The sequence below is a fragment of the Lissotriton vulgaris genome, chromosome 3_1 (assembly GCF_964263255.1).
Source record: "Lissotriton vulgaris chromosome 3_1, aLisVul1.2, whole genome shotgun sequence".
Lineage (NCBI taxonomy): Eukaryota > Metazoa > Chordata > Amphibia > Caudata > Salamandridae > Lissotriton > Lissotriton vulgaris.
In genome coordinates, this window is record NC_141689.1 from 101263732 (window position 1) to 101285008 (window position 21277).

General features: G+C 46.4%; 1 protein-coding gene across 1 annotated transcript in view; it reads right to left on the reverse strand.

Annotated features, from left to right (window-relative positions):
* LOC147726027 (CD209 antigen-like protein C) overlaps window positions 1-21277 on the reverse strand; it is a 156475-nt gene that overhangs the window by 18638 nt on the left and 116560 nt on the right. The window contains exon 6 of the mRNA XM_086962859.1: window positions 17011-17120. Within this exon, the coding sequence (XP_086818985.1) occupies window positions 17011-17120 (110 nt within the window). The remainder of the gene's footprint in view (window positions 1-17010; window positions 17121-21277) is intronic.

Here is a 21277-nt window from a genome sequence, read left to right on the forward strand (position 1 = left end):
CCTGGCCCAAAAAGTCAACAGCAGCCAGCAGTAGGAGGAGACAGTCCCTTGCCCCTTTTTTAAAGACTTCTGGGTGGTGGGAATTGGGAGTTGGGTTTTCTATTTTTTTGGACTTAGTTTTCAGGGACATTCGTTGGGGGTCGGGAGGGGGGGGTGAGTTGGGTGTTGCGGGACATTATTTATGTTAGGGATATATAAATATACTTTAAACTTTATCTTAGCATACGTGTTTTTACTGCTTTTGAGGCTGGTGGGTGGGGGTTTAACAGTCCAGAAAGTTACGTGGCATCTTGATTCAAGTTGTGTAAGTACTAATGGCCCAAATGTTTTCAAAACTAAGTGCCTCTCACAGAGTAAGTGAATTCAATAGTCCTAGGACCGTCAGTCTCTTGTCTCTCCTAATTATAGTACCTCCCCCCAAACGCTTATCTTACCTGTAATTTGTGTTTGGAAATAGGGCTGGCTGCACACGAAATGGCGATTAAGGTTGGCAATCCTGGGTGGATGAAATGTCATCATTGCGGTGGTACTTGTGGTGTTACACAGTGTCAGTTACAGCATCTGAAAAAAAAAAAATGAAACCTTGTTTGTCCTTACCGTAGCATTAGAACGGTACGATAGAGAATATAGCAGGTAAAAGTACACTAGAACAGTGCCACAATGTAGCCTAACAAATGGTAAAGTTATGTAATGTTATGTTATATTTATTTTTATATAGCGCACGGCTACTCAAAAAGAGCGTCCCGGCGCTTTTAATAATGAGACCTACAGCAGAATAACACAGCACAGTAATAAAAACAAGGTGGAAAGCAGAAACAGCAAAAGACAGAAAACAGCCTAGAGGGCAAACAGCCAGGTTTTGAGGCCTTTCCTGAATGCGAGTAGACTATTAGCTCCCCGGAGTGTCAGCGGCAAGGTGTTCCACAGCTGTGGCGCCAGCAGTCCAAAGGAGCGGCCTCCAATGCGAGCTCTCTTTACACGCGGCACAGCCGCCAGAAACAGAGATTCTGATCTGAGAGAGCGAGCCGGTTGGTAAAAGGCGTGTCTCCTTTGGAGATACTTAGCTCCCACAGCATGAAGAGCTTTGTAGGCCAAAGTTAACGCCTTGAAGGCAATCCGTTTATGGATAGGCAGCCAATGTAAGGTCTGCAAAAGACCGGCAGCACTGGCCCGCCTGTTTAGGCCATAAATGGCCCTCGCGGCCGCATTCTGCACAACTTGGAGCCGCTGCAGCAGATACTCTGGCAGGCCCAGATAGAGGACGTTGGAGTAGTCCAATCTAGAGCCTATCAGAGCCTGCACAGTCAGCTTCCTGTGTTCCTCAGACAGAAGAGGCAGAAACCTCTGCAGCATCTTGAGGAGGCCGAAACATGTACCCGTCACACCTAGGATCTGGGAACTCAGCGTCAGGCCCTTGTCCATCTTGACCCCTAGGTTCTTAGCTACTTGGGATGAACAGGACGGAGGAAACATGTTAATGGGCCACCAAGCTTGCCAGTCTGGCTCCGTAGCACACCCGAAGAAGAGTACCTCGGACTTATCAGAATTGCACTTGAGGCTGTTCAGCTGGAACCATTTAAAAACAGCCCCAAGGCAATCCCGGATACTCTCTCCATCGAAGTCTCCTCCCCTCTTACAAGAAAAGAGGAGCTGGGTGTCGTCGGCGTAGAATACGATCTGGGCCCCGAACGACTCCGCCAGCGCCGCCAAAGGGGTCATAAAGATGTTAAAAAGGGTCGGGCTCAATATAGAGCCCTGCGGAACCCCGACTCCCAGTGGCGGCATCACGGCGGAGTCTGGGGAGGCCCAGACCATTTGTCGACGGCCAGCTAGGAAAGATGAAAACCAGCTGAGCACCGTCCCTCATAGGCCAATCTCATAGAGTCTTGCGAGAAGGCCCTCATGAGGGACGGTGTCAAAGGCCGCCGACAAATCCAACATAACCAGCATGGCTTTGCCCCCGGTGTCCAAAACCCCTTTAATGGTTTCTGAGACCTCTAGGAGCGCGGTCTCTGTACTGAGATTTGGGCGGAAGCCAGATTGGGTGGCGTGCAGAATCTCGTGTGTTTCCAGAAAGTTGGAGAGCACCGTGTGTACATGCTTCTCCAAACTTTTCGTGAGAGCAGGCAACAGGGAGATAGGCCTATAATTGACCGGAGCCTTAGGATTGAGATTAGGCTTCTTCAGCAAAGGAATGACCATTGCCTGCTTCCAGGCCTGCGGAACCACTCCCTGGCTCAGCGAGAGATTCAGGAGTGGATTCGCCAGCGGATTTATCACTTCCGCCATTTTTGCCAAGAATTTGGCAGGGCAGGGGTCCAGAAGCGACCCAGATTTAAGATTGCCCATAAGCGCTAAGGAAGCAGGGGCTGAGATAGATGGAAAAACGGCCAGCACCAGACCTAGCGGGGCCGAAAGGCACGAGTCGTCCTCAGGGTTGATCAGCCCCACGGGCGCCGCCAGTGGAAAAGAGTCCTGGATAAGTTTAATCTTGCTGGTGAAAAAATTTGCAAGATCAGCAGCCCAGGACTTGGAGGGCATACCTTGGGATGTATTGGAACGAGGAGCCATAAATTCTCTCACTATGGTGAAAATCTCCTTACAGGAGTTAGATGCGGCTTCTATCCTCCCTGCAAGATAAGCTTTTTTTCCTAGGCGAATGTCCCGATGATAGGCCTTGACCGCTGTCTTGTAGGTCAGCCTTGCCACAGAGTCATATTGTGATTGCCAGGCTCTTTCAGCTGCCTTACACTGCTGCAGAGCGGCCGACAGTGCCGCAGTGAACCAGGGAGCCGAAACCCGTTTCGATGTTAAGCGGGGGGCCAACACCGGGGCAAGATCGTTCAGCCTATCTAATAGCCATGCTTGCAGAGACTCCAGGTCCTTCTCCAGGTCGCCTGAGAGGGGGCAAGGGTGATCCAGAGCGGCCTGAGCCAGCATAGCTGGAGTCACTCGATGATATGCCCTGGGGACTCGTCCCTGATGCTGAGACACGGGATTAGACGGTTTCGCCGTGCCTCTAACCAGAAATTTGGCTAGCCTATGGTCTGACCAAAGCACCGGGATAATCTCCTTCACCTCCAGAGGAGATGTCGAGAAGACCTGGTCGAGAGTATGTCCCTTGTCGTGCGTTGGCCCCCGAAGGTAGGGGATCAGGCCCAGAGGGGCCGTAGCCTCCAGAAGTTTGATGGTATCCGGGTCCTATGGATCATCCATACGAAAGTTGAATTCCCCGGCTACAATGCAATGTTCTGCTTTCAGGGCCAGTCCCGATAAAACCGAATTGATCTCTTCAAAGAAGGTTTCAGGTGGACCAGGTGGCCTATATACTAATAATCCTTTAAAGGATTCGTGAGGTGCCAGAGTGATGGAAAAGGCAAGGGACTCAGAGCCGCGGATGTCATCCACTGGCAGAATAAAACATGGCACGCATTTCTTCACCACCAGTGCCACTCCACCGCCCCTTCCCTTAAGTCTGTCCTTCCTGAAGACATTTTAATCAGGAGGAATAGCCATGGCAACATCGGGGTTTGAGAATTCCCCCAGCCACGTCTCAGTCAGCATGAGATAAAGTGGCTTTTCCATATCGAGGAGATCATAAATGTCTTGCGCATGTCTGCATGCAGATCTGGTGTTTAACAGCATGCAGAGATACCCAACACTATTGATCTTATTGTTGGTGTGCGAAGACGAAGCACAGTTGGGGCGCCAGCCGCAGCCAGGGCAGCGTGACTTACCCCTGTAGCGTCCGCGGAAGACTGTACAGCAGCCACCCGATGGATTTTGTAATGCGCGTAGCTCACAAGATGTATATCAGAGCATGGGGGGCCCAGGAGCACATATGCCCTGTGGCAGAGCCCAAGCCGCCGCCCCGCTCGCCTCCGGGACGCTGACGGGCGCAGACGGACTGGACTCTGGCGTGACTCCGGTGATGATCCGGCGTACCCGCTGCGCGTAAGCATGACTCCCTTTAAGAGGAGGCCGTCGCCTGAGCCGCTAGAGCGTGCACCCCTCACCCAATATGGCCGCCACAAAAGCGCTGTTGCTCACACTACCCGCCCACAGGAACCGGGACCCGCAAAAGCGCGGTGACAGTACCGATTATGGTGCAAGTGTGTGGAGATGACCCTTAAAAACAGGGGATAAAGAAATAAAGATTAACCCCTTAAGTGCTGCGTCGGTGGCATTGGCCGACAGCAGCACTACCTCCCCAGTGCTGCGCACGACCATTGGACGTCCATTCAGCACTAGTTCCAATGGACAGCGCAGCACTGGGGAGGGATGTTTACGAGCATCTATGAGGTTAAAGATAATAGGCAAACAGGATTTTAAAACACGCCGCTATATTGCTGTAAAGTGCGCGCCTCAGTCCAGCGTAACGCCGTGGAGCGCTCAGGTAGGTTTCGTGTCCGCTAGTGGAATCAGCGGAGCTAAGGATGTCAAAGTATTGAAAATATAACTAGTACTTGCGTTGAATTTCTTTGACATTGGCTACTACTACAAGAAACAGTACCGAAGTTGAAGGACACAGCAGCGTAATAATTTGCCACGTCTAGGAGGAGGATGTTCTTGATGACCAATCAAGTTGATGGCGCACATATAAATCTGCTTTCATTTGCCAATAGTGACTGAGTGTCAAGCTGAGTAAGAATAGAATATATCCTCGGATTCCTTCACCAGCCTGTTGCTTTGACCTTAACCTCCCCTAGCAAGTGTGTGGAATTATTGCTGTCATTTAGTCACACATCAATCAAAACCACACCGCCCGGGGGAAGAGGGTTAGGGTTTTGAAAATGGATGGGAATGGGGGATTTTGGGAAAGTTTTGTTGAGAGAAGAAAAAAAAGCACAGCATGGACAAACAATAATTGAAGATAAACAAATCTTTGTGTACAAAGCTAACCATAAATCTATTAAGTGACATAAAGGAAGTGCATGCACTACTGCATGCATGGTTACTGAAAAGTAAGTAGTACTTTCGACAACCGTGAATGAAAGAATGCGACAGTACAGGGCTGCAGTAATAATTATGCGTTTTAACTTGCCTATCTCTGCACTCAGAGAAACACTTCTTACATTAAATTAGGTTTCAAAAATAGCATAAGTAAAACCTGTAGAATGGCTGTAGGGATGAATTTAGAAGCAGAGATCAAAGAAATGCAGAGTCACACTCATAGAAATTCACAGCAATAACATTACTTAAAATATAATTAGAAAAGAATGTTGTTGTAGTTGTCCTGTTGAACTTGGTAAGTTGCATGCATCAAACCATTCCTCTTATTAGCGGGACTCTCCATTCCAGCTGACGCTCCGTCCATCAATGTTGGTGACCAGAAGACACCTGCCTGCCTGGCGGATGCTGAATTGCGGCTCGCTAATGTGAAGCCTGACTTCATCCTTTTTTTCCCATTGCACAGACTGAAACCCGGCCTGTAATTATTGATGGAAAAACAGGAAGTGATATTAGAACACCACTGACAAATAAATATAAGGTATGTACGCTGTGTAGTGCAAAAAGTCACACTTTGAGTTTCCTAATAGACAGTACAATATTTTTGAAAGTGCGTACTCTGTCTGAGTCTCCTTTTGAAGGATAAATAAGTATGGGCAAATTAATTTACCGGATCTTTCCCCTCAAGCTAGGTGTACTGTAAACTGTGTTTTAGAACAAAATTAGACCTTCCCAGTAGTGCTCCTAGACCCTTACTAAACCCAGTCGCAAAAATGTAGAAGACCCCCAATCAGATCTCAAAAAACGAGGCCTAGTAGAAAAATGGTGACAAAACGTACTTTGAATGTAAAGTAGGCCCAAATTCCCCCTTACCCACCGTGGATTGTATTCAAACCACTTGCAAGCAAGCAAAAGTATCCATACCCAGCATCGCTCCAAGACTCGCAAACCCCCCACAAACAGCCCCCCCGCCAAACACATGCAATACAATAATGCTAGTGCTAACCCTAACGAGCCCTAAGTTAAGAATAGTGGCAAACACTTTCTTTAACTAGGCCAAATCCCCCCTTTCCCACCATGGATTTTCTTCAAATCACTTGCAACCAAAATTACACATTCCCACGAGTGCTCTAAAACCCCATAACCCAGTTGCAAAAATCTAGAACACCCCCAAACACATGGAATACTGCTGCTAGTGCTAACCCTAACGAACCCTAAGTTACAAACAGTGCCAAAAGGCTTTTCAGCATGGATTTTCTCCAAACCACTTTTATCCGGTATTAGACCTTCCCAGCAATGCCCCTAGACCCGCCAACCCACCCGCAAAAAAGCACAACACTCCCAAACAGGCAAAAAGCAAAAATGGAAAATCTCATACTTACAATATTTTCCGGCCTTCTATCAATTCTGTCCAAACGCGCTGTGCAGCAAGGCCCTAACTCAGATTTCCCACCATGGATTTCCTGAAAAACAAATGCAATCAAAATTAGACTGTGCCAGCAGTGGTCCCAGGCCCTAAAACCCACCCACAAACACCCGGAACCCCCCAAACAGCACCTCAAAGAAAAGCAAGTCAGCAAAAACGCAAAATTTGCCTCCGATTTTGCCCAAACCACTTTTATCCGGTATTAGACCTTCCCAGCAATCCCAGCAATATCCCAAGACCCGCTCTGCAGCTAGGCCCTAACTCCCCTTTGCCACCATGGATTTGCTTCAATCCACTTGCAATCAAAAGTATCCATACCGAGCGTTGCTCCCAGACCCTGAAATCCACCCGCAAACACCAGGAAGCCCCCCAAACAGGCCCCCGAAAAAGCTAAATTGAGCGAAATGTCAGAAAATGCAAAAACTTTTTCCTCATGGATTTTGTCCAAACCACTTTTATCTGGTATTAGACCTTCCCAGCAATGGCTCCAGAGCCGTCAACCCAGGCAAAAACTAGTAGAAGACTCCCAAACAGCCAAAAAGCAAAACTACAAAAATGGGGACTTAGTAATTTTCAGGCAAATTTTCAAAATCACTCCACGTGCGCTCTGCAGCTAGGCCCTAACTCCCCTTTGCCACCATGTATGTGCTTCAAGCCACTTGCAATCAAAAGTATCCATACCGAGCGTTGCTCCAAGACCCCGAAACCCACCCACAAACACTAGGAAGCCCCCCAAACAAGCCCACGAAAACATGATAGTGAGCAAAAAGGAAAACCTTTTTTAAGTCTGATTTTGTCCAAACCACTTTTATTCGGTATTAGACCTTCCCAGCAATGGCCCCAGAGCCGTCAACCCAGGCGAAAACTAGTAGAAGACCCCCAAACAGCCAAAAAGCAAAACTTAAAAAATGGGCACTTAGAAATTTTCAGCCAAATTTCCAGAATCACTCCGTGCGCGCTCTGCAGCTAGGCCCTAACTCCACTTTGCCACCATGGATTTGCTTCAAACCTCTTGCAATCAAAAGTATCCATACCCAGCAGTGCTCCCAGACCCCGAAACCCACCCACAAACACCAGGAAGCCCCCCAAACAGGCCCACGAAAAGATGATAGTGAGCAAAAAGGCAAAAGCTTTTTCAAGTCTGATTTTTGCCAAACCACTTTTATCCGGTATTAGACCTTCCCAGCAATGCCCCAAGACCCGCCAACCCACCCGCAAAAAAGCACAACACCCCCAAACAGGCAAAAAGCAAAAATGGAAAATCTCATACTTACAATATTTTTGGGCCTTCTGTCCAAACGCGCTGTGCAGCTAGGCCATAACTCCACTTTTCCACCATGGATGTCCTAGAAAACAAATGCAATCAACATTAGACTGTGCCAGCAGTTCTCCCAGACCCCAAAACCCACCCCCAAGCACCAGGAACCCACCCAAACAGGCCCCCGAAAACATGATAGTGAGCAAAAAGGCAAAAACTTTTTCAACTCTGATTTTCTCCAAACGACTTTTATCCGGTATTAGACCTTCCCAGCAATGGCTCCAGAGCCGTCCACTCACCCGCAAAGAAGTCGAACACCCCCACAAAAGCAGAGTCTTTCTTCATTGGGCGTAATCCAGCCATCTGCTTGGAGGGAAATAGGAGTCTGGAGGAGGAGGATAGAGGAGCATGTTCTTGTGAACTTGTGAACCTGAGGAATGCAGACTGCGGCACCTTCAAATCAATAAGCAAATAAGTGAAGACAGTTCTGCTGATGGGCTTGTTTTTGTGATTAGGTGATTAAAGTTTTTTTATATAGACTTTGCAAAACAAAGAAAGACAGACACACAGGAATAAAAGTGAATAAGGATGAAAAAGAAAGTTATTGATTCATTGGCTCATTTTCAGGGCTCGGTGTCAGGGAAGAAGAGTTCGTCCTCATACTCTGCGAATTCAGGCGGGAGTAGGTCACCTAACAGAGAAGAAATTCCCTCATCTAAGTTGGTGTCCTCCTCGTCTTCTTCCGGCGTGTATGCTCGTACTTTGTAATCTGGTGGTATGAGGTGCTGATTCATCTTGATCATTGTTAACTTCTCCACATTTTTGGGCGAGAGGCGGGTCCTTTTGAAAGTTACAATGCCACCAGCAGCACTGAAAACACATTCAGAAGACACGCTTGTGAGTGGGCAAGACAAGTAATTTATAGCCAGGTTGGAGATCTCTGGCCACAATTCTTTTTTCCCATGCCAATACGCCAATGGGTCATCATGAACATAGACCTCTGTTAAGTCATTCAGATAGTCCTGCACCATCGACTCAAGGTTCTCCACAGTTCCTCCACTTTGCTTACTTTTTGCTGGGACCTTTTCAGAAGCAAACCCAAGCTGAATTAGCCAATCCTCTTCTTCACACAATGCTACTGTTGTGTCTGGTGCAGATGATCCGGTTGCTGGTGTCTTTAACGGCTGAGAGGGAAAATCACTCACTTCTGCCACAGCCACAGGTGCAGAAGTGGATTCTTTTGACTCCGGATGGCCTGCTGATGCTGATGTACTGCCTTTTTCTTCAATTTCCTGCCGTTCTCTTTCAAACTTCATGGCTGACAGAGCTAGCCAACGTTTGTACTTTAAAACTTCTGCGTCACCAAAAGGAAAGAATGCTCTGCCTGCCAGTGCCTTTTTGTAGCGTGGATCCAGAATAGTAGCACAAATGTAATGCTGTTCTGTGTGGATCTTTTGAAGACGTTCATCGCAAAGTAGTCGCTGTAATAATTTCTCCGCCAAATCAAAGCTTCTTGCTTTTCTTCATCTTTTTGAAACGTAGAAGACACCGCCTTCAGTTGGTGCTCTAGCATGCGCAACAATGGGATAGCTTTTCCCAAATTACAGTCCTCCCTGCTGACTGCACGCATGAAGACCTCAAAAGGACAAAGCATGTCTGTCATGCTGTTAACTAGCTTCCATTGCTCCGCATGTATCCTCAGGTCCTTCATAGCTGTACCCTGTGTAAAGAAATACTGATCGACTACTGCACACTGCTCATACAGACGCTGAAGCATGTAGAAGGTTGAGTTCCAACGTGTTGCCACCTCCTGGATGAGTGCTTTCACTGGCATTCGACGTTCATGTAGCAGGCCCCTCAGATGCTTCAGGGCCTTAAAAGAATGGCTGAAATGTGTGCACATTCTTCGGCAGGTGGTCAGTAACTCGCACACTGGACTTTCTACACTCAAGAATTTTTTAACAACCAGGTTTATACAGTGCGCCAAACACGTCACTCTGAAATAGTTACCCATATCCATGGCCTTAACTACAGCGGTGCCATTATCCGTGGAAACATAACCAATCTTGCGTTTTCTCGGGGACAGCCATTGAAAGACTTTTGTGTTAAACTCCTGCAAAATGTTTTCTCCTGTATGACTTGTCTCCATGCCAAACATGGCTACTGTTGCATGTTTCCGAGCAGCTTTAAAAGCGTTGTCGGGGTCAACACCTGCCCTTAGCTTTGCTGTAACTACTGAAAAAGAGACACAGTGTGCAGTGATGCACATGTAATCAGTGCCTGCGCCACTGGTCCATATGTCTGTTGTCAGATGTATAGTGTGAAGAGCACTCTTCTGCAAAGCTGCCCCAATCACCTCCAGCACATCTTCATGTAATGCTGGAACCGCAACTCTGGCAAAATAGAACCGACTAGGAACCTTCCATTTAGGGCAGAGCGTTGCCACTAATTCAAGAAAACCAACCCCTTCCACAAAAGAAAAAGGGAGAAGGTCCAGAGCTAGCATTTTAGCCATCTTAGTGTTATACAGACGCGTCATTGGGTGGTTGCGTTCAAATGGCGCATCTGAAAACAAAATGCTTCTAATGGTGGGCTGGACCATGATTTTACGGGATGATGATGACTTCTTCGACCCAGTTACGCTCGGTGATGGTGAACTTTTTTGCATTGGTGTCTCACTCTCTCCCACACTCTTAGTCTGGCTCACAGGGGGTGTGCTGCTGACAGGGGTACTGGGTGTAAGTGAAGTGTTTGACGCTTCTTCCTCCTCGTCATCATCAGATGAAACATCAACGGATACAGTTTGTTGACTTGCAATTCCGGCTTCCTTGATCTCCTTTAGGTGCGCATGCCATTTGACAATGTGCTGTCTCTCAAGATGACCTCTCTGGCCTCCAGTACAATAGTTGGTACCAAGCTTACCACGACTAACTCCAAGCTTACAAATGCTACAAATGGCTATGTTTCCCTTTTTGTGCTAACACTAAAGAAGTCCCAAACTGCGGACTTCAAATGTCTGTGGGGGGCGGAGGAGGCGATACTGGTCATGCTAATGCCAGATGAAGTGGAGGATGTGTGTTGCCGAACTTTACTACGTTGTGCACTTGCAGCACCACTAATTGAGGAAATGGAGGTCGAGGTGGATGGAGGTCCCTTCTGGCGAGAAAATATGGAATGGTAGGTGGTGGTGTACTAGTTAACTGTGGTGGTCCCATTGCCTTGTCGTCAACATCACGCTCAGCAGCTTCTCGGGCTAGGGTCAAAATGTCTGTTTGCTGCATGCCCGCTGGGGCTGCAGTGACGTTTATGATGACTGCATCGTCATCGTGAGAGTCTTCATCAGCAGGAGTATACGCCACTTCTTGTTCAGCGTCATCATCACACTCCATTCCGGGGACCTTCCTTTTAAGCCTAGCTACCTTTGTCAGATCATGGTGTGCCTCACTCTCAGACGGCAGTGGTGGTTTCCAAATTGGATCCATATCATCAGAAGGGAGGGGGCTTGAAGAAGATGTAGACACCATCCTTGATCTTTTCCTTGCTAGGCATGTGGAAGACAATGAATGATCAGGAGGAGTGGCTTCCTCAAATGATACCTCGGCTTGAATGTCGATTTCCTGATGTGCCCCTACTTGGGGAGGAACAACTATTGTGGGCACTTGTGCCGCTCCATGCACCTCTGCTTGCGCATCTCCTTGCGCTGCCTCTCCTTCCACATGTACTTGGGCTTGTACTTGCACATGTGGTTGTTGTTGCGACTGTGCTTGTTGAACACTCGTCAAATGAGTTACAACAACCTGTGTTGATTGAGGGACATTGCTGCTACTTTCTTGCGATGAGCCAACATCACTGGTCGATGGTGATTGAACAACTATACTGGCGGCCTCTAAAGCACTCAAGGGCTTGGACTTAAGTTGGCGTGGTTGTGGTGGCACTGAGCCCAATGGAGCGGGGTGCTGCTCCCGATAGCTTGGTCCCCAGAAGACCCGGCTGCTGCTGCAGGCGTACTTATTTTTTTCGGAAAAAATGTGGCGGTCGGCACACCAGTCTCCTTGGTAAGTGGCGCCACTTGCTTCTTCTGCTCCTTACTGGCAACTTTCTTGCTAGAGGAGCTACGGGGAACTTTTTTTGGGGCCATCTTCTTCAGATGTCAGAACAGCAGGCCGCAGTTGCACGAGTTGCAGAGTTGTCTTGTCTGTGGCCATATGTGACATCGCGTTACGTTATGCTGCACACACCGCTGCAGGACTTCTTCCTGGCACTGGTGGTTCTCTTGGGCACCTAAAAGCAATGGAAGACAGAGGAACAGTTATGCAGCCAAAAAAATCGAAAAACACACAAAAATCAGCAAAATCCCATGCCATCTATGCCCTCAATGATGTTTAAATTCGAGACACCCCACAGAAAGACTAGGCCCATGCACCACTCACTACCCCTGGGCATAATGGATGAAAGCTAGGCAAAATGGGTGCAGGCCGTGAATGGCCCCTTGACCCCCAGCACACGGCCAGGGCCTGCCTGTACCAGCACTCAAAATGGCCCCCACCCACATGGCCAGTCCCCATCCACACCCCAAATATTCGAAAAACACACAAAAATCAGCACAATCCAATGCCATCCATGCCCTCCATGATGTTCACATTAAAGAGACCCCACAGAAAGAGTCAGTCCATGCACCACTCACTACCCCTGGGCAAACGGCCCCAACAGCAGCCAAAAAAATAGAAAAACACACAAAAATCAGCACAATCCCATGCCACCCATGCCCTCAAAGATGTTTAAATTCAAGAAACCCCACAGAAAGACTAGACCCATGCACCACTCTCTACCCCTGGGCATAATGGATGAACAGTTATGCAGCCAAACAAATCGAAAAACACACAAAAATCAGCACAATCCCATGCCATCTATGCCCTCAATGATGTTTAAATTCGAGACACCCCACAGAAAGACTAGGCCCATGCACCACTCACTACCCCTGGGCATAATGGATGAAAGCTAGGCAAAATGGGTGCAGGCCTGAGAACACTGCCTGCATTCAAAATGGCCCCTTGCCCCCCCAGCACATGGCCAGGGCCTGCCTGTACCAGCACTCAAAACGGCCCCCACCCACATGGCCAGTCCCCATCCACACCCCAAAAAATCGGAAAACACACACAAATCAGCACAATCCAATGCCATCCATGCCCTCCATGATGTTTACATTAAAGAGACCCCACAGAAAGACTCAGTCCATGCACCACTCACTACCCCTGGGCAAAAAACCCCAACAGCAGCCAAAAAAATCGAAAAACATACGAAAATCAGCACAATCCCATGCCATCCATGCCCTCAATGATGTTTAAATTCAAGACACCCCACAGAAAGACAAGGCCCAATCACCACTCACTACCCCATGGCATAATGGATGAAAGCTAGGCAAAATGGGTGCAGGCATGAGAACACTGCCTGCATTCAAAATGGCCCTATGCCCCCCCAGCACATGGCAAGGGCCTGCCCGTACCAGCACTCAAAATGGCCCCCACCCACATGGCCAGTCCACATCCACACCCCAAAAAATCAAAAAACACACAAAAATCAGCACAATCCAATGCCATCCATGCCCTCCATGATGTTTACATTAAAGAGACCCCACAGAAAGACTCAGTCCATGCACCACTCACTACCCCTGGGCAAAAGATCCCAACAGCAGCCAAAAAAATCGAAAAACACACAAAAATCAGCACAATCCCATGCCATCCATGCCCTCAATGATGTTTAAATTCAAGACACCCCACAGAAAGACTAGGCCCATGCACCACTCACTACCCCTGGGCATAATGGATGAAAGCTAGGCAAAATGTGTTCAGGCCTGAGAACACTGCCTGCATTCAAAATGGCCCCTTGCCCCCCCCCCCCCCCAGCACATGGCCAGGGCCTGCCTGTACCAGCACTCAAAATGGCCCCCACCCACATGGCCAGTCCCCATCAACTCCCCAGAAAATCGAAAAACACACAAAAATCACCACAATCCAATGCCATCCATGCCCTCCATGATGTTTACATTAAAGAGACCCCACAGAAAGACTCAGTCCATGAACCTCTCACTACCCCTGGGCAAAAGGCCCCAACAGCAGCCCAAAAAAATCGAAAAACACAGAAAAATCAGCACAGTCCCATGCCATCCAAGCCCTCCATGATGTTTCCATTAAAGAGACACCACAGAAAGACTCGGTCCATCCACCACAGAGTACCCCTGGGCAAAAGGCCCCAACAACAGCCCAAAAATCGAAAATTCCAAAATTGTAGTTGCAGCAACTGTAATGCCCCAAACAAACTTACTTGTGAAATTTCGAATCCAAAAGTGATCCAAAGAAAGTCAAAAAGGCCTCAAATCCAAATATCCAGCAGCATCCACAAAAAGTAATCCTTCCAGGTCAAGATCCAAATGAAAGTGACCAGCACATGAATAAAGCACTGGGAGGAGCCTGCTGGACAGGAACAGGAAGTTGTAGACTGTGGGGCACTTCCTTCCTCCCCCCCCCCCCCCAAAATGGACTCCTTGCAAAAAAAAGTGCAGGCAAATGTCAACCTGAGGAGTTATTCTGATAAAAATCATCATTTTCAGAAGGTTTATGCTGCTTGCTGGTGGATTTCTTGTGCAGATTTGCAAATTTTGCAATTTCGCGAGTGCGAGATTGTTGCTGCCCGCCGCATCTACGTGTTCGCAATTGCGAGCTCTCGCGATGCGTGCTGTGCAAGGTGGCAAGCCGCGATGACGTAATCGCGGTCGTCAAACTCCCGCTGGATCCCGCAGCAAGATCCAAAAGGGCGCAGCACACGCAAAATATGGAGAAAAACTCTGCAAACGCTGAAGGGCGGTAAGTGAACGCCGCGATCCACAATATTGTATCACCAAAGCAAAAAAATCTGCTGCGTGCGAATTTGCGAATTTTCGGCAAATTCGCGAGAGTTCGCGGATTGCGAATTTGCCGAAAATTTGCGAGCGGAACGGATTATTTGCCCATGCTTAGAGGTAGGTACTCGCTGGGGGTCCCAGAGAACTTCACGAGATGGGCAAATGCCGGAAGGGCACCGGCCTGACAAACAAAGCGCTCTCAGCGCTGCAGCAGAAAGGAAGCGTTCCCAAGCGCTAGAGGGCAAGAACCAGCGCTCCCAAGCACTAGGTAGGAGGAGTAGCGCTCCCAAGCGTTGGGGGTCAAAGGAAATCGCTAGGCACGCAGAAAACAGCAAAGCCCTTCAGGGGTCCAGGACCTCAATTGTCCAGGGGCTGGGCAGGGCCCAGGGAGGGCAAACCTTCCCCTGGGCCCCAGCAACAGCATGCCCCTGGCAGATTCAAGTGTCAGAACAAGAAAATTTTCATGGGGTCACAGCCCCTCTATTATACACCTTTTCCCTTTGTCTTCAGGTGCACGGTGGGGGGAGAACTAGTCGCAGCTGGTTTTGGAGCACTGTGTTTACCTCAGCCACCCTTTCCATTCACCAGGCAGGCTAGGGTCATCAGTCGCACCACAGGGTTCGGAGCCAGCATTGTGTGGGAAAAGCCCAGCCCTATTCAGGACCCAGGTGCAGCCCCTCCCTCACATCAGCATGCTAATCTCTCCATTCACCACACAGACTCATGGAGCCTGGCATCCCAGCCAGCTCCAGCCAATCACACGCCAGCACTTTCACAGCACACACACACAGCATTGTCTAGAAGTGGCACTTCCACACTAGACACATACACACCGCATACATCATCTCGCAGCATTCAATCACACGAGTCCGCACATACCAGACTCGAGCCTGCACACCCCATGCATCAGGAACTACCAGGGACACATACATTCCCCATGCATTCCTATGGGAGGGCAGGCTAATCTCACACACGCACTCAGGGATCGCACGCACTTTACACTGCGCTACAGTGTCAAAGTGCGCAAAGACCAGAAATCATTATAATTCAAGGCAAAAAGTTCAGGGGTGAACCTGCCAGAAGGGCCAAGTCCAACACTAAGTTAGGCCTGACTGCTCTGTTACAACTGAAAAGGGTTGAATAAGGGACTAATTTATTGAGACCTTTCCTGGATCCTATACAGTGTTACTGGAATTAATGTCAGTGGTAAACATACACTTACCACTACTAATAGCCCACTATACAACAGGAAGGAAGATCGTGTAATTAATGTCCTGATTAAGAGTTTGGCAGATGCGCATTTCATCCCAAACCTGGCGGATATCCTGTCCGCCTTATTAGGAGATATTGCACTTAGTGTAAGGTGGAAAGAATATCAGAGTACCTGTTCACCAAACGGGATATCAAGCTCTAAGCTTACAATGGAACAGTAAAAAGAAGATAACAAAACAAAAAATAAAAAGCAAAAGGACAGGAGAGGCGAATAAAGAAGGATGGACAAAGTCAATAGGTCTCACTGATTTTAACGAAGCAGTGGTATTCACATTTTCATGTTCTTAAAAAGCTGCAATCATAACTTTTCCAATGCAGGCTGCAGTACCCCTTTTTCTCGAAACCACTACCTGAGAGCAAGTGCATGATGTAAGCACTATAGAGGCAGAGGCAGCGTACATACATTGGGTTAAGCACAGCAACACTAAGAAGTTATTTGGTCATGGTACACTTTACAAATAAAAACAAGTGGTAGTATAGACAATATGTCTTGTTTTAATAATGAGAGTGGAAGGCTATTGGTTTTACCAATAGTTACTAGTAAAATCTTGCTTTAAAACAGTTTTAAAAAAATCAAAATACTGAAAGGAAAGCAAACTCATACCTTTAGATACCTTAAAGGAAAATGTTTTCTATTTACTTTCCATTTGGCAAGGAACAGGGAAATTTGCTACAGCCATTTGGTGTGCTACAGCAGCCCAGGGTGCATATTTATGGACCTCCAGAAGCAACATCTTTTCAGTCACTCTAATTACACCTTCTGCTCAAATACACTGGCTATAGCAGCCTACTCCTTCCAGAGCAACAGCAATGCTGTCTTTGCAATACAAGTCATACAATAAAAGGTTGGAAAAGAAGCTAGGCACCAGGGAAGGGACGCATAAAAAAAGAAGGAAAGCTAATGGATATGAAACGAGCAAATGAGATTGACAAGAAAACCAACCAATGGCGAACTATTGGCTGACCTTAGGACCGCTCTAAGTATTTGTATTGTACACAATGGTTCTTTGACCAGCTTAAAGAAGCCAGTAGGCAAGACCTACTTAACATATTCTCATTACAGCAAGTCACAAGGTGACACCTCCTTGCAGCTGAATCTGTGCACCATCAACCACCTTAAAATAAAGTACACATCATTAAAAGCATGTTCTGTATGTTAATTGGAGCACCTTATAGGATTAATAAGCAAGAAGCAAAAATACCTACAATGGTTCTTTGTATACTGAGCCATCAACATAATACCAGTGTCCCCCTGGTTTGTCATTTGTAAGTCCAATCCAGTAATAGTTGTTTCCTCTTGTGGACGCCAGGTACAACTACAATGAAAGATTCAAGTACTGCTCATATTGGTGAAGGTATTCTTTACAAATGATCATGTATTAAATCAACATAAACACGTATGAAACTAATTTTATACAGAATTTCTTCCATTTATAAAGTGCAATGTTTACTATACTGGACCTGCATTGGCTTTGATGTTTTTTAAAGATTCCTTAGTTCAGGAGTCTCCAAACCGGTCCTGGAGGGCCGGATCCATGCCAGATTTTTTAAATAACTACATGTATCTCAATGGGGATATCCAAAAAATCTGGCATGGATCCGGCCCTCCAGGACCGGTTTGGAGACCCCTGCCTTAGTTATTTGTTCCATGTTACACATATAATTGTTTTAACCAATAATTTCTAAATACATTAAAATGCACTTGTCATCTTCAAACAATATTGCTCATACAGATACACATGGGCCATTTTCTAATTTCCCACAAATAAAAACAAGCTTTGGCAAAGTCAATAGGTCTGGTTTTAATTTACCAAAGCATGAAAAATAGAGTGCATTTTAATAAGTGATGAAAACACAGGCATCCCCAAATCCACTTTAATGTGTTGCATGAACAAATTGTATAATTTCTTAAAGTCTGTGAGGATTGCTTTCTGTGTAGATGACTACAAGGGGTGACGTACTGAATGTGACAAACAGCATTATGATTGAGTCTACTGTTCCAATATATAAATAGTCTTTAATTTATTCCAATGTAACTAGCTGTGAGAAAGTGATACCCCTCTAGGTGCAGTCAAACTACACTCTCAGCCCGGCAAAGTACAATCCATCAGGCGTTAGACTAACACATTTCAGTGTGATATCCGCATCATCGCATTAAAAAGCGAAGTCTTGCATTTATAGCGCCTCCTGAAGCTGTCAAGTCAGAGCGCTATAATTAGCACAGAGGAAAGCAGGGAGTAGAAGCACTGCTCTGGCAGAATATGTATATTTAAAAGAACTGGTAACAAAATGTTTTGCAGATGGCTGCGATGTCCAGCCAGACCTAGAAGCACCTAGGGGCCCACAAAGGTGGCCTGGAAAACAGCCCAATATTTCTTCCCTTCTGCGATTACCCCTTCTGTGGGCATAGGTAACTAGTGGGTAAGAAGTTACTGACCATTGCATGTTTTTATGGAGTAACTGTTCGTGATCAGTGTTTTATGGTGAGGTCCACAGGTTTTTCCCAGACATTTGTCAAGCTGTCAGCAGGCAATGTGTCTAGCTGTAAATTAAAAACACTGGACTGTGTTAAAGCTGGCCTTGTTGTCCTGGTAGGGCTGGCAACCCATATTATAGCCCCCTGGCACCACCCCAATCAGGATTACAAACCCTGCTTAAAATTCAATAAACAGTGAAAGCTTATAAGTTAACACCACCCAATCGAGATAGCTCTACCGGCCAGGCGTTGATTAATGCAGAATGGATTCCGGTGAAGGCTCAGGCCATGTAGTGCATGTGTATATTTACAAGATGAACCTGCTCCCCATACCTGGCCTTCACAGCAGCTGTGGAACAAAAATCAGTTCCAGCAGGTTCTGCCCATATATTACTTAGCCCAAGTTGCATGTGGATACTCCATGCAAGCGTTCTTGTCAACTTACATATTGTTCTTAGAACATTATTTGGCTTTTTATTAGACACCTAGTTCAGCACCACACAGGGCTCCCTGCTTACATTTTTGTCCTGGAAATTTCAAGTAATGCTGACACTGCCATGGTCCCTAACATTGCATTGTGGCCAACCAATCATGATCAGAGTTTGCTAACGTGCGGGTACTCTCTTGTTGGCGTGGTGCAGCCAATAATCATTAACTATGTTTAATAGTAGGTGGTTGCAGGAAGAACAGGTATAAAAATTCCTTTTTGTTTGAATGCACATTGCACATCACAGGAAAATATGATTCTTCTTAGCACAAGGAAAAGTGAGTAATGGATTCCTCTTTCTGCTACCTAAAGGCAGAGTTAAGCACGCAAGGACGACTAACAAAACACATAAATAAAAAGGGCTTTCAAAGTACTAGCCCACCAGCCATGGCACTACTTTGTTGGTGGATGTGATCAGGCAAAATGCCATCACTCACTGGGCAAGAGACCCAATGACTGAAGAGGGCTGACTCATTACCCCATGCAGTATGTTGTGTTGGGTGGAAGCAAATTATAAATGGCAGTTCCACAGACCAATGTATGAAGAGGGCGGACCCAAACCCCTCTATGTGCTTACATATGTATGCATTCATTATCTATCCTTTTTTGGTTGCTTGAGGTTGGCAAGACAGCTACATTTGTCTTTAGTACATTCCTACAAATCTTTAATAACTATTGCTAAACTGAACCTAGTCAAGCCCACTCCAAACCCTCTACTCCAAGATGCTGTATCAGACACTGATAGAAGCAGATAGAGATCAGATATGTGTCCTCTATTAATCTTCATACATCAACATTAAGATTTCTTCTATCTAGCTATCTATCTTAGGAAAAGCGTACATCACTACTAAGAAAAGTTTAATTCTTGATGACAACAAACCTAATGATGTAAATCGATTGAGCGATGCCATGTTCAATAGGAACCCTGACAACAAACAATGCACCCCTTTCGTACCAGGTGAATTTTGCAACTTGAAAAGTATTGGCCACTCCTGTGCAAAAGGACCTACGTGCATACCATAAGGCAACCTTGAGACCATAAAAATCCACTACTAACTGGACCTGCCAATATTTGCATCAATACCCAAGGAGGGTGATGGAACCATGTGAATGTCAGCTGGGCCTCTCTTGTGGGTAATAAGGGCTATCGGATCCTTGTTTCTGGCTGAACCTCTGTTTTGGCTGGTAAACACCAGTTGGGCAGTATCACTGCCTCCCCCCACAAATGCTTGGGTAGTGTTATCTCTTTTGAAAGAGATAACTTTTGTTTTGCTATGAACAGTTTCTATTGATCCACTTTTGGGGTTTTAACACTTGAGCTTCCTAATATATTTTATTAGGCTGTCTGCCTCCCAGCCCAACGTGTCTTTGGAGGCCTCTACATGACAATGCAGATGTCTCTCCTCAAGAGCTAATTCAGACAGAGAACTCTAATGCTGCATCAGTCAATGTATTATAAAAGGGTCTCCCTCCTGCATTTCTCTTGGGTCCAATTTTATCCTCCTCCTCGCAGACCTAATCTTAGCTAGCCTTGGTCTGCAAGCTTGAGAGCACTGATTGAACTGTATCACCTATCTGATACGCTACACCAAATTGTAATCAATATACCATCTTTATTTGGTCATGATCAATATCAAATCACAGCATTACCTGCATTTCCGTATGTATCCTTTAGTTTTCAAAACGCATAAACACATAATTGGAACAGCTTTCCACTCGTTATTTTTAAGTGAGTCTAAATGACAAATAGGCAGGAAATCCTAAATGTTATTTAAATTAGCAAGACAAATACCTGACTAAACACCTTAGTACAGTGTTGTTTATAACATAACAGGTGTATTTGTAAAGCACACGATTACCCGAAGGTGTCCTGGCACTGAATAACAGATGTTTATTGTTACCCATCTCAATGGTACTGATTTATCGACCTCAAATGGATGAAAGGCTGTGTGGACCCCGGGTTTTGAACCTGTGAGCATGAGGTCAAACACAGGCCCCTGCAGTGGGTGCTTTAGTCCTCTGAGCCACCCCCTCCTAACAAAACCTTGGAAGACAGATTTATTTATCAAAATGTTGTTATATTCATCGATTGTTGTGGGAAACTCTTGCGACACTCCTTAGGGGTTGGGCCAACTCCTCCTCATACATAGATGTTTGTGCTGCAGAGCGTCCAATTTTGCCAGACAGATGCTTATTGAAAGAAGGTCCTGAACTGCTTCATTGTGTATTTCAAGGCTTTTTTGCTCTTTCTTTTGTTCTCTTTTCTGTGTCTGTAGCCTTATTTATATTTAGTTTTGTAGCCAACACGTGTTTCACCCCATTAATTGCCTGGAAGGCGGGGGCTTTTTCAAGGCTAAAAAATAACATATATTGAATACAATTACACATGGTTATAACGCCTCTTGTGACGTGTGCATTTAAAGTCAAATTATTTGTATAGGACGTCAGTCCTTGGAATTTGTGCTTGTGCTCAATTCGTGGTCGTGCTCATAAAAATATCTATCAGTGAA